At 42.7% G+C, this 13,148-nt stretch overlaps 1 protein-coding gene across 1 annotated transcript in view; it reads right to left on the reverse strand.

The window, feature by feature from the left end:
- Window positions 1-13,148, reverse strand: part of LOC136576284 (aldehyde oxidase-like) — a 124,148-nt gene that overhangs the window by 66,906 nt on the left and 44,094 nt on the right. Inside the window, exons 14-16 of the mRNA XM_066575461.1 lie at window positions 13,016-13,120; window positions 11,484-11,653; window positions 8,521-8,647 (exon numbers count right to left, since the gene is read on the reverse strand). Of these exons, the coding sequence (XP_066431558.1) occupies window positions 8,521-8,647; window positions 11,484-11,653; window positions 13,016-13,120 (402 nt within the window). The remainder of the gene's footprint in view (window positions 1-8,520; window positions 8,648-11,483; window positions 11,654-13,015; window positions 13,121-13,148) is intronic.

Consider the following 13,148-nt stretch of genomic DNA (forward strand, 5'->3'; position numbering starts at 1 on the left):
GGACGCTGTGTAAAATGTAAATAATTGTAAAGAAAAAAGAATGCAATGATTTGGAAATCTCATATAACCCCATTGTAGTCACAATAGGACACTAATCAGAAACCCTTCACAGATATAGATAAAAATTAATAACGTTTATTAAATTACTTAAAAGACATTGGTTTACACTGACAAAAAACAACACACAAATCAAGACGGAACAGGGAAGAAAACCAAGAGAGAGTACCCTGGTTCGGAGTTAGATGGGGAATTCGACACCTCAATAGTACATAGAGGTAAGTATATTCATCCCTTATAGTCTATATAGGAATAGTCCATAGGTGTTAGCACAGACAAGTTTTGTCCAAGGGTAGATGGTGCAGAGCACGTCAAGTCTAAATATATGAATCGTGCTGGGATGTATTCGGACAAAGTGTGTATAAATCCTTAGATGACAGATGTTATTTAGATCTAAATAACACTCTAACCAGACCCAGAAAACAATAACTCTAGTTTCGAACAATTATTGTGGCATCACTGGGGATTCATCATATGATTATATAGGTGTCCTGTCATCTAAGGATTTATACACACTTTGTCCGAATACATCCCAGCACGATTCATACATTTAGACTTGACGTGCTCTGCACCATCTACCCTTGGACAAAACTTGTCTGTGCTAACACCTATGGACTATTCCTATATAGACTATAAGGGATGAATATACTTACCTCTATGTACTATTGAGGTGTCGAATTCCCCATCTAACTCCGAACCAGGGTACTCTCTCTTGGTTTTCTTCCCTGTTCCGTCTTGATTTGTGTGTTGTTTTTTGTCAGTGTAAACCAATGTCTTTTAAGTAATTTAATAAACGTTATTAATTTTTATCTATATCTGTGAAGGGTTTCAAAAATTACATATAGATTCTCATACCACTGTGACTTCTTCTAGGACACTAATCAGAAGTTAAAAGTGAGACATTTTTTCATTTCATTAAAATAAAATGAACTCATTTACAAATTGATGGCAGCAACACATCTCACAAACGTTGCGTCAGGGATGACAAAAGGCTAGAAAAGTAAGTGGTACTAATGAAAAACAGCTGGAGGGTCAAATTTCTACTTAGTCATATGGCTGTGTATAAAAAGGGCATGTTAGAGAGGCAGGGTCTCTCAGAAGCAAAAACGGTAAGAGGTTTACCAAGCTGTGAAAAACTGCTTCTACAAACTGTGGAACAATATCAGAAAAATGTTCTTAAACGTAAAATTGTGAACACTTTTATATCCCGCCATCTACAGTAGAAAATATCATCAAAAGATTCAGAGAATCTGGAGACACTCGTATGCACAAGGCCGACGGTCAATATTGGATGCTCGAGATCTACGGCCCTCAGGCGTCACTGCATTAAAAACAGGTATGATTCTGTAATGCCAAAGACTGCATTTTTCCAGAAATCATAGTCTGTGAACACAGTTCCCATTGCAATTCACAAATGCAAGTTAAAGCTGTATTGTGCAAAGAAGCTAAATATTAACACAATCCAGAAATGCCGATGTCTTCTCTGGGTCAAAGTTGATTTAAAATGGACTGATACGAAATGGAAAACTGTTCTTTGTTTTTTTTTTTTTTTTATAAATCAGATTTTATTGAAGTTTTAACAATACAGAGGTGTTCTCCCTAAATGGGAGCTCTCATATTAACGAGGAATAAACAATCATTACAGAATAATACAAATGATAAAGTGTCGTAGGTGAGTGTAGAGATCACTTTTCTAGCGAATATCGTTACTTCAGTCACCCATTGCTGGATTTTGAGAAACAAAAACATTGTAAAGAATTGGGAGAGGGGGGGGGGGTTGGTAAGATGGAGGGGATAAAAGGGGGGGGAGGAGGATGGGGGGAGGGGGTAGCTTAGTCTCTGACGGCTCACCAAGTCGATGTTTCTCTCAGCGCTCCCGCTGAGTCCTGCGTTGCCAGGGACGACTGTGACGGTGTCGATGTCCGGGCACCCAACCGCTTAGGGGGGTCAACTGACCTTCACATATGCGGAGTTCCACTATTAGTAAGTAGATTAGTGTTTGAGTTTTTTCCATGGGTCCCATGTGATGATAAAATTTTCTTGTGTGCCATTGCTCCAGCTAGACAGCTCCTCTAGATTGTAGATTGAGTCAACTTTTGCTCTCCATTGGGCAAGAGTCTGGGGTTCCTTTTGTAGCCACTTAGATGTTATCAGAGCTTTTGCTGCGTCAAGTAGAAAGGCTATGAGTTTGTCCCTATGGGGGTGAAAGTCTTAAGATGGCTTCCAAAGGAAGATCATCTCTGCCGAGATTGATAGGCCTGTTTTAAGTGAGCGTATTACTCCCTTGATATCTCTCCAAAAAGGTACTATTGCATTACAATCCCATCATATATGTTTGTAGGAGCCTATTCCGGAGTTGCATCTCCAGCATCTATTGTGTGGGGCCAGATTATATGCGTGTAACCATTGTGGTGTTTTGTACCATCGTGCAAGGAGCTTATAGTGGCTTTCCTGTAGGAGAATGCAAGGAGAGATACCGAAGGATGCTCTTAGGATTGTTTTTGTGTCTGAGGGGGATAGAGAGATATTTAATTCTTTTTCCCACAAATTTAGGAAATTTGGTTTGTAGTCTTTGGGAGCCACGACGAAATTTTTACGGATGTGTGAGATTGTTTTGGTTCTGGTGGAATTCCCGGTTAGGGTTTTTTCAAACGGAGTGAGAGGCCTGGTGGATCCATATTTTTTCTGAAACCCCTCGAAGACTCTGGTGATGTGGGCTCTTTGTAGGAAGGATAGGGCTGTCTGTGGAATTAGATCTTGTATAATGTCCGATGCCTTCTTGTGAGTCAGCCCTTGTAGGTCTGCTATCCGGAGATCCCTGAACCTTGCCCACAAGCTCCTAGTTGAAGTGTCCGAGGGGATGTTTAGAAGTTTATATAGCAGCTTAAGTGGTGTGATTGGTGAGGGATCTGGGGCTAAGTCGGGTTTTAATTTGTCCCATGTTTCACATGGTCCCTTAATGAGGGGATTGAAATTTTTCGATCTATAAGAGAGTCTGCAGGGGAACCACAGGTCCTCCATAAAGGAGTTTCCATGGGAGTGCATTGCAAGGGACACCAACACTCTGTCCCTTGTAGGATGTGCTAGATCCATCCAGTATTGGATCTGGTTTGCTTGGTAGAAGTCGTGGACGCATGGCAGTCCGATCCCCCCCTCCTCTCGCCTTTTGATCATCAAGCTATATGCCAGGCGAGGTCTTTTTTGCTTCCATACAAAGTTAGAGAAAGTCGCTCTTAGCGTTTTAAAGAAGGATTGAGGTAGAGTTATTGGGAGCATCCGGATTTTGTACAGGATTTTGAGGAGAACGTACGTTTTAATTATATTTTTTCTTCCAAACCAGGAAATAAATGAAATGTCATAAGATTGTAAAAGGTTACTTATGAGTGTTAATAGTGGTGGAAAATTAGCATTGTAGAGGTCTTCTACTCTCCTTGTGAATTTAACACCAAGGTAATCTATTGAGGAGTCCGACCATTTGAAGGGTGAGCTGGCTCTCAGGGAGTCGCACTTTGAGGGTGGGACTGAAATATTAAGGATGGTTGACTTTGAGAAGTTGATCTTAAAGTTGGATATTTCTCCGAAGGATTTTAGGACTGAAACCAGGTTGGGAACTCCTTTTTCTGGATCCGAGACTATGAACATAATATCATCCGCGAATGCGGCTGTTGATAGCATGTCGGAACCGATCTTGAGGCCGTTTATTCCCGGGTTCAGTTTTATTTCTTGCAATAAAGGTTCTAGGGCTAATATAAAAAGGGTAGGCGATAGAGGGCATCCTTGGCGTGTGTCATTTCGGATATTAAAGGGGGGGGATAGGATATTGTTGATTTTAAGCCTAGCTTGGGGTTCCTGATATAATGAAAATATTGCTGAGATAAATTGTGGGGGGAAGTTGAACTGTAACAGGACCCTCTCCATGTAGAGCCAGCTCACCCTGTCAAACGCCTTTTCGGCGTCGGTACCAACCAATGCGATGGGGATATTGTGGGTTTGGGCGCACCTTATGGCATGCAGTAACCTGTGGCAATTATCCTTCCCTTCTCTTCCTTTTATAAAGCCTGCTTGTTCCTTGTTTATCAAGGTAGGGACAAGATTTGCCATTCTGTCTGCCAGGAGTTTCGCCCACAGCTTGATATCCACGTTGATAAGAGATATGGGCCTGTAGCTGCCACACATCTCTGGATTTTTACCCTCTTTATGTAATAGGGTGATGGGAGCCTCTTGTGATTGCTTGGGCAGCTTATCGCCTGATGGAAGAGCATTAAATAGGTCTTTTAATCTTGGGATTAGGATCATTTTAAAGGTTCTATAATAGTCAATCGATAGCCCATCTGGGCCTGGACTTTTCCCCGTTGGGCTGGCCATTATAATGTCCTCTACTTCTTGGGATGTTATTGGTTCTAATAATAGGTGGGTTGCACTTTCATCTAACTTTGGTAGATCGGAGTTTTTTAAGAATAAGTCAATTCTTTCTCTGTTATTGATATGAGGCGAGGTGGGGTATTGGTCTTTGAGGTTGTAGAGACTTGCGTAAAATTTTTGAAAGGCGTCGGCAATTTCCAGCGACGAGGTAAGCTTATTGCCCGCCTGGTCTTTGATTGCTTTGATAGCATTTCCGCTACGTGATTTTTTAAGGAGTGCTGACATAAATTTTCCGCCTTTGGTACCATGTGCATAGGCAGCGTGTTTTGAATAGAGAAGTTTTTTGTTGTACCTAGCTTCTAGTAAGTTTTTTAATTAGCGTCTCAAATCGATCAGCTCATCCATTTTGTTTGCTATTTGCGAGAGTTTCATCTCTCTTTCTATTTTTGCTATCTGTGTTAACAGCGTATCTATTTTTGCTTGTTGCTGTTTCTTAATTCTCGATCCCAAAGAGATCAGAAGTCCACGCACAAAGGCCTTATGGGCTTCCCATGTCACTGGCAATTTTACGGTCCCGTCATTATTGATCTGAAAATATTCCTCAATCAATTTGGAAAGATCCGTTCTATCGATTTCCGATTCCAGCAGGAATGGGTTGAGTCGCCACCTCCATTCTTTGGGGCCATCTCTAACGAAGAGGATGTCCGCATGAACGGCAGCATGGTCAGAAATCATTATGGAATCAATTGTAGTCTTTTTGACTTTGGTTAGTAAATCACCTGAGACAAAGATAAAGTCAATTCTTTGAAATGAGAAGTGTACATGAGAGTAGTGAGAATAGTTTCGTGATGAGGGATTGAAGGAGCACCATGCGTCCACGACTCCCAGATCGTGCAGAGTGTGGTTTAATCTTCTTATTTGTTTTTGAGGGATACCCGATTTGTTCGTGGAGGCATCCAGTTTGGGATTTAAAGTAATATTCCAGTCCCCTCCCAATATAATGTGGCCCTCCGCAAACTCTCTCAAGATCTCTAATTGAGATAGCAGCCATTCTACCTGGTTGGTGTTTGGGGCATATAAGTTTGCAATTGTTAGAGTAGTATTATTAATGGTGCCTTTTAGGAATAAGGCTCTTCCCATTTCATCTGAATATTTAGCTTTGAGTGAGAAGGATATAGATTTATGTAAGTAAATGGAGACCCCTTTGGAGGCCGAAGTTGGATGGGAATTGTGGTATTCTGATGTGAAGTGTTTCCCTGGAAGGGACATGCATCTGTCCCCTTTGTAGTGTGTCTCCTGTATGAGTGCGATTTTAGTGTTGTACCTCTTTAGGAGCTGTAGTACTGCTGACCTCTTCTGCAGTAGGTTGAGGCCCCGGACATTGAATGAAGTAAGCCGTATTGTTTCCATAAACTTCACGCGTCACAGTCGCCCGTCCGGCAAGTTACCTAAGCAAGAGGAAAAAATAAAGCAGACAAAGAATTTACTTTATGTTTAGAAAGTGTGAAGAAGGCGGCGTGCTTCCAGGCGGTCAGTCAGAGCTCCCAATGGGCTAGATCTAGAGTAGTCGGAAAGGCAGGGGGGAGGGGGGGATGGAGAGAGGTTAAGAGGATAGGTTAGGGAAACAAAGGGGTAGGAGTAGGGGTGAGATTTGGACAAGTGCTGTAAAAAAGGATGTCACGCAAGGGGACGATCCGTGGAGCAGAACACTATTGTCCAGGAATAAGTACCGCTGGTCCAACACTGTAGTTAGATTCCAGACGTATATGTGGGGCGGGGAGTAACCAAATGGTTGGTTCAAAGAAAGTTTCGCCTAGCCGGATAGGCACAAGGCAGGCACTTTCTTAACGGAAGAGTTAATTCAAGAAAGAAAAACTTATAAAAATTTGGGGATTCAGGAGGCGAGTTCCGAGTCCTAGTGAGGGACCATTGAGTGGGCCTCAGATGAAATTCGGATCTGGATGGCTCTCGAGTCCTTGGAAACCAATGGGGAACCTGTAAACAGCGTCATGAACTTTTCAGTATCTCTCTTATCAAGAGGTTCAAGTGTCTCTCACGAGATCTTCTTCTCTATTCTTTTTCTTTTGCTTGTTCTTGGGAGATTTGCTATGGTTCACTGTGCGCCAATTTTCTGGTGTTGGGAGATAAGGCAGTGATGGGAGAGCTGGCAAGGGAAGCCAATTAGGCAACTCTATGGGTTCTAACCCCAGATGGGGCCAGCACTCACTCAGGTCGTCTGGCGAGCGGATATTGAGTCTTTTGCCTTTGTGGTTTATGCCTAGGCCAAAAGGAAATAGCCAGGCATATTTGATGTTTTTTGATCTCAGACCTTCTAGCAGTGGCCTCAGGAGCCTGCGTTTGGCGAGGGTTGCTGGGGAGAGATCCTGGAAAATTTGTATAGGTGAGTTCTCATACTTCAAGTTCCTTTTGAGGCGAGCAGCTTCTAAGATGGCCGCCGTATCAGGGAAGGCAAGCAATTTGCACACCACATCTCTTGGAGGTTCTACAGCAGCTGGTTGGGGTCTTAGTGCCCTGTGTACTCTCTCTATGAAGATAGCGTTGGCTTTTTCAGAGCCTACCAGTTCTGTAAAAATTTCAATCAGGACTTTTCTGAGTGCTTCTGGTGCCCAAGATTCTGGGAGCCCTTTGATGCGCAAATTATTCCGCTGATAGCGGTTCTCTAGATCTTCCTGCATAAGAAGCATTTTGTTTAGTTGTGTGTGCTGTTCCTTTAAGATGTCGGCCATACCAATTGCATGTGTGGTTACTATGGCTGATGTTCCCTCTAGCTCCTCTACCCTCCTCCCCATATGCCTCACCCCATCCTTAATCTCGGCGAGGTCAGCGATGATCGGGCTCATTGTTTTGGCGAGGAGTCCTTTCATAAAGCCTCTAGATAAGGGTTATTCCTCCTCTCCCTCTGTGTCAGTCTCATCCTCCTGCGCTGTGCATGGAGCAGCAGCGGCCGCCGGCGCCATCTTACTTACAGCGCGGGGTGACCGGGTTCCCTTCTCCTTCAGGAATTTCTGGAGATCCGACTGTCCTCGGGCTGGACGAGGGGTCTCAGAGTGTTCTCCTCCTTTCTCCTTGCTAATTCTTCCTATTTTGGACATGATGGCGTCAGGTAAGTGCCTGTATACAGTGCCGGTGTGTGGGAGCTCTCTCTGTAAGCGGCCATCACACTCTGCGGCTAGGCTCCGCCCCAAATGGAAAACTGTTCTGTGGTGAGATGGATCAAGAAGATAGGAACAATGCAGCCTCTCTTTCTTATGGTATGGGGCTGCATTATTGCCTATGGCATGAACAGCTTCCACATATTGAAAGGCCCTACCAATGCTGAGCAGTATATAGAGGCTTTAGAACAACATATGCTCCCATTCAGACAATATCTCTTTCAGGGAAGGCCTTGCATGTTTCAGCAAGACAATGCTAAACCACATACTAAATCCATCACAACAGCATGGCTTCACAGAAGAAGATTCCGCTCGCAGACGAGACCTTTCACAAGTAGAAAACATTTGGTGCATTATGAAAAATCTGGCAAAGACGACCTAGAACTGTTGAGCAGCTAGAACCCTGCATCAAAGAAGAATGGGACAACATTCCCTCCCCAAACTCCAGCAATCGGTCTCCTCACTTCCCAGACTGTTGTAAAATGCAGGAATGCTGCACAATGGTAGACACGGCCCTGAGACAACTTTTGTGAGATGCGTTCATGCCATCAGTTTTTAAATTTGTTAATTTTTTTTTAATGAAATAGAAAAATGTCTTCTTTTCACCTTCTGATGTGTTTTATGACCTATTGTGAATAAGATCTGGTCATAGGAGATTTCCTAATTATTACATTCTCTTTTTTACATTTATTTATATTTTACCACATTACACAGCATCCCAGCTTTTTTTGGAATTGGGGTTATATTTTTTTACTGGAGTTTTTATTGACTATAAGCACATTCATGAAATATATTGAGGTTTATCACCCGGTTGGTTATAATAACATTATGAACTAGTAGAACCGGGAAAACATAACTTTCAAAATGTTTTAAGATTGGTGTCATTTCTGACTCATGTGATGGTAGAAGATTACACTAAATGACATACCTCGTCTTCTGCCATTAACTGGTCGGGCCAGTTATAATAAGAAAATTTATTTGCTCCAGGAACGTCTTTGGCGGTGATGACATCACACACTCCTGGCATGCTCAGTGCTTCAGTCACATCTAAAGATCTATAATAGACGTGAACAAACGCATAAACCGAAACACCCTGATGACTTCCTTCTTTAAAACTTGCTGACTTATTATATAGTGTACTTTAAGATTATAGGTATTGTAAGACAACAACCTTTTAGATGTAATCTTAGCCATATGCTACTAGATATACTGTCCCCATCTTCTCAAAACCTGTGCAGCTATTTACAGGGGTTGTCTTACTAAAGAAATAGATAGCATATTGCTAGGATATATCATTGGTGCCTAATCAGTATTGGTTTGAATGAAGTGACAAGACTGTCAGAAAAGTACAGTGCCCATTTGGGTAATGTTGGTTCTGACTGACATTTTTCTAAAACTGCAGAATCGGCATGCTGTAGTCACAGTCGTTGAACCTCCACCAATCGGACATTGATGACATATCTTAGCTAGATGAAATCAAGGTATTTAGTGAAAACCCCTTTATGTTGGTGTAAGGGGGATATGCTAGTTGTTTAGGCCTGTAGCATCTGTTCTTGTTTAACATTGTACTTCTTGATAATAGGGATATTGTTTGCTGTTCCTTAATCCCTTTCCTATCCAAATTGTATCCTGGTTTTCCTAGGGGGCTTACTCTTTTTCTGCCGTTATACAGCGGTGCTATCTGCTGGCTAAAGCAGATGACACGTTGGATAGGCTTCGGCAGCAGAGAGGCTGGCAATATACAGTAAGGGAACCCCGACGGACGTCTTCCAACATTGGAGCTGTACAGCCCTAAACCATAATGTCTTCAGAGGTCAGACACTGGATTGGAAAGGGTTAAGGGACAGCAGGGTGGGGAGGATTGATGTCTTTGGTGACTGTGTTCCTCTTGTGAGATCAAAACCCTATATAGATAGTGACTCTTGCGGGTTTTGGTAGACAGGAAGTGGCAAGAAGTGGAGTTGTTTCTAGCATGTTGCAGGTTCCTGCACCCCAAGACTATGCCTCAAATTGCTGAATTGGACCAAATAGATGCCGCTAAATAGATAATTCAGTAATGCTGAAGGAAGAGAAACAAGCGATAAAGAAGAAAGTCGCCGCCTGTGCTTTATCTTTGTATGTTCTGTCTATATTATGACCATTTTTTTTACAGATGCAATGCGGACAGCATACACCATTCATCCGCATTGATCTATTCAGACCTATGTTTTTTTACACACGTAAAAAATTGCATTATGTCCTATTTTGTTCTATATTCACAGACCTAAATTTCTCGGGAAAGTTTATGGGAGTGTTATAGAAAATACGCTGAATACACGTCTTACATGTGTATTTGCTGCATTTTTCATACAAGAAGCCAAGAGACAGTGTAAAACAAGTGACATCAGTTGGTCCTCCTTTCATTTTTTTTCGCACATGAAAAATGCAGTAAATATGAGTGCAAAGAAAAACACATATGCACCAAATACGCAGTAAATAGTCATTTGTACATGCAGTAAAAATGGTGCGATTTTCATGCAGCAAAGCTACATACGCCCATGGTAAGAGAGACTAGCTGAGCTGATTCTGCCATAAGGCCGCATTGCTAAATTAACCCAGTTAAATTCATTTGGAGCATCACAAGACTGTGTAAGGTGGTCTGTCCCGATGCGACCTCTGACTTCTGCTTTACAGGTCCCTTAGGCCACTCTTACACATGCGCTTTTTACTGTGGTTACCGTGGCATTCCAAATGCATAAAACACTACCATTAATTTTAATGGGGCCTCGCAGACCCGCACTCGTACACAGCGTTTTCCAATAAAGAGATTTTCGAGTGTTGTCTATTTTGCTGCATTTTCGTGCCTTTCAACACACCTCCCCACCCATCACAATGATAAGGGGGGCATTAAAAACCGCTGTAAGACACAGTAACCTGCATCCAAAAATGACAGTAAAATTGTGGCAATGTGCTGCGTTCAAAATCGCAACGTTTTGACGACGCTATGTGTAAGAGTGGCCTTACTGTAGGGGTGCATGGGGCACAATGTTCCCTGCAGGGCAACCACCACTATACCCCTGCCCAACTACCTGTTGCCACCCATACCCGTTAAGCCTACCACCTGACCCTGTTTCAGTGACACAGGAGAAATACAGTATTTATCCAGTGATAATGGTATCTCAATGCGTCTGAAAGTACCAACGTCTACTTGAGTTAGAAAAACAGGGAAGGCTCCTAAACCAAGGTTTGTTAATTTGTACTGTATAAGGGGTCCCATTTTTTTAAATTAATTACACACATTTCCCCTTTAATGAACCAATGTTAGCAACCTACAGGTCTCCATACAATATAATCAGAAGTTATTAGAGCATGGTAGTCAAACGTTGTCCACCACTAGTTTAATTCTTTGTCAGTTTTAGCCTTCTGATAGCAGCCTCTTCATTGACTTAGTTCTTCCTTAGTTTCTTCTCTTATTGGGCAGCAGAGCATCTCGGGAAAAAAAACTTTGTTCTGCAACAGTAATTTGATGTCCGGTCTATTTCCTCTCTTCCTTCTGTTGTATGGCTTTCCTGAAGTATTTTTAGTTGTACTTCCTGATTGCCTGCATTACTATTGACGTCCTTCACTGGAATGTGCTTTCTAGTAACTCCCCAAGTTCTATGTCATAAGGCCTAGGGTGTATTATCCATGGTGCAGTGTGTTCAAAGTGTACACCAAAAGCAAACAATCCTATGTATATAGCGCACAGCTTGCCAAGTCCCGCTCGAGCGGACAAAATCTCATATGTAGATTTCTTCTTGCTTGCTATAACTCCTCTTAACTAAATACACATTTCACGTGCAATAATCAATAAAATGATATAGTAAGCTAATTACATTGTAGAGCTGAATCATCTTATATACCTATACTCACATGATTCTCGCATGAGCTCTTGAACTTGTGACCAAAGCCAAAAACAATTCTCCCTCTATGATTGGCATGTCGTCACAATAGACTGCTTCCCCAGACACCTGCATCATGGCTGACTTATGCATGATAGGACGCCCAACAGCGTCATGAACGGGTTGATGAGCAGTAATGTCCTGGCAATCATAGAAGAAAATTATGACCAAATCAATCTACTAATAAGAAGAGAATCAATTACACCATAATTAGTGTTGCTCGTCTTGATTGGCTAGGCAATAAAATCACCGCAAACGATGCCGGACACTCGTACCTGTGTGTCCTCGCTCCCGTGCCACTGCACAGGAGCGAGTATTGCTGGCTCTTTGACAGAGCGGCCAGCAAGGGGCCGGGGCAGCAAGGGGAGATTTTTCTCCTCGCTCTCCCCCGAGCCTCTCCATTCACTTTACACAGCGGCTGTTCAGAAGTGAACGGCTGCTGTTTACACTGAACGATAATTGTTCAGGATTTTATGCAGCTTAAACGATAAACGATGATTGCTCAGTAGAGATGAGTGAGTATACTCGTTAAGGCACATTACTCGAGCGAGTAGTGCCTTAGCCAAGTATCTCCCCGCTCGTCTCTAAAGATTCGGGAGCCGGCGCGGGTGACAGGTGAGTTGCGGCGGGGAGCAAGGGGGGGGGGGAGAGAGGGAGAGAGAGATCTCCCCTCCGTTCCTCCCCACTCTCCCCCGCCGCCAGCCCCCGAATCTTTAGAGACGAGCGGGGAGATACTTGACGAAGGCACTACTCGCTCGAGTAATGTGCCTTAGCAAGTATACTCGCTCATCTCTATTGCTCAGTGTAAACAGCAGCTGTTCAGTACTGAACGGCCGCTGTGTACAGTGAACGGAGAGGGGCGGAGGAGAGTGAGGAATGAAATCTCCTCCAATCTTCCCGCCTCCTTGCTGGCCGCTCTGCGAGAGAGCCAGCGATACTCACTCCTGCATGACAGCATGGGAGCTAGTATGTGCGAGGACGAGTGTTGGGCATCGTTTGCCCGACATTCATCTAGTCTAAATGGGCCTATACAGTAAAGAACCCCCTTCTATGTTGGTGATGAAACATTTGTTGGTGATCACATTTACATCCCTATATGAAACGTAAACAACCTCAATACAATGTGTATCAACAACACGAACTCCCATTTGGGTCAGCATTTCTGACCCATATGAACATACTCTTAATGTAGTTTTGATCCCACTCTACAGCTACCCATCAATGCTGTTGTTTAACATATAAGTGACATCATCAGGGTCTAATGGTTACGACCGTGAAACTTTTTATTTAATAATCCCCAGAGCTGCAGATCTCCATCCACACAAAATATTACATTTATTTCCACTTTTGAGCCTAGCAGAAATAACAGTTGTCCTAAAAAGAAACCTTTTAAATTGGAAATAAAGGTCAAGTAGTAGGCGTACCTTTTTGGGTTAGTCAAATAACCTATTGATTTGTATTTATGATTTTAGTCCCAATAGATGATTTTATTGACAGACATACCTGATATGTTTGCATAGTTTTTAGCGTTGCATTCTGGATTACAGTACTTTCAGCACTGTTTCTCTGAGATATATTTGCAGGATAGATGTGCCCATTCACTCTATACTAAAAGAAAATACACAAGAAAACCATT

This window comes from Eleutherodactylus coqui, chromosome 8 (genome assembly GCF_035609145.1).
Source record: "Eleutherodactylus coqui strain aEleCoq1 chromosome 8, aEleCoq1.hap1, whole genome shotgun sequence".
Lineage (NCBI taxonomy): Eukaryota > Metazoa > Chordata > Amphibia > Anura > Eleutherodactylidae > Eleutherodactylus > Eleutherodactylus coqui.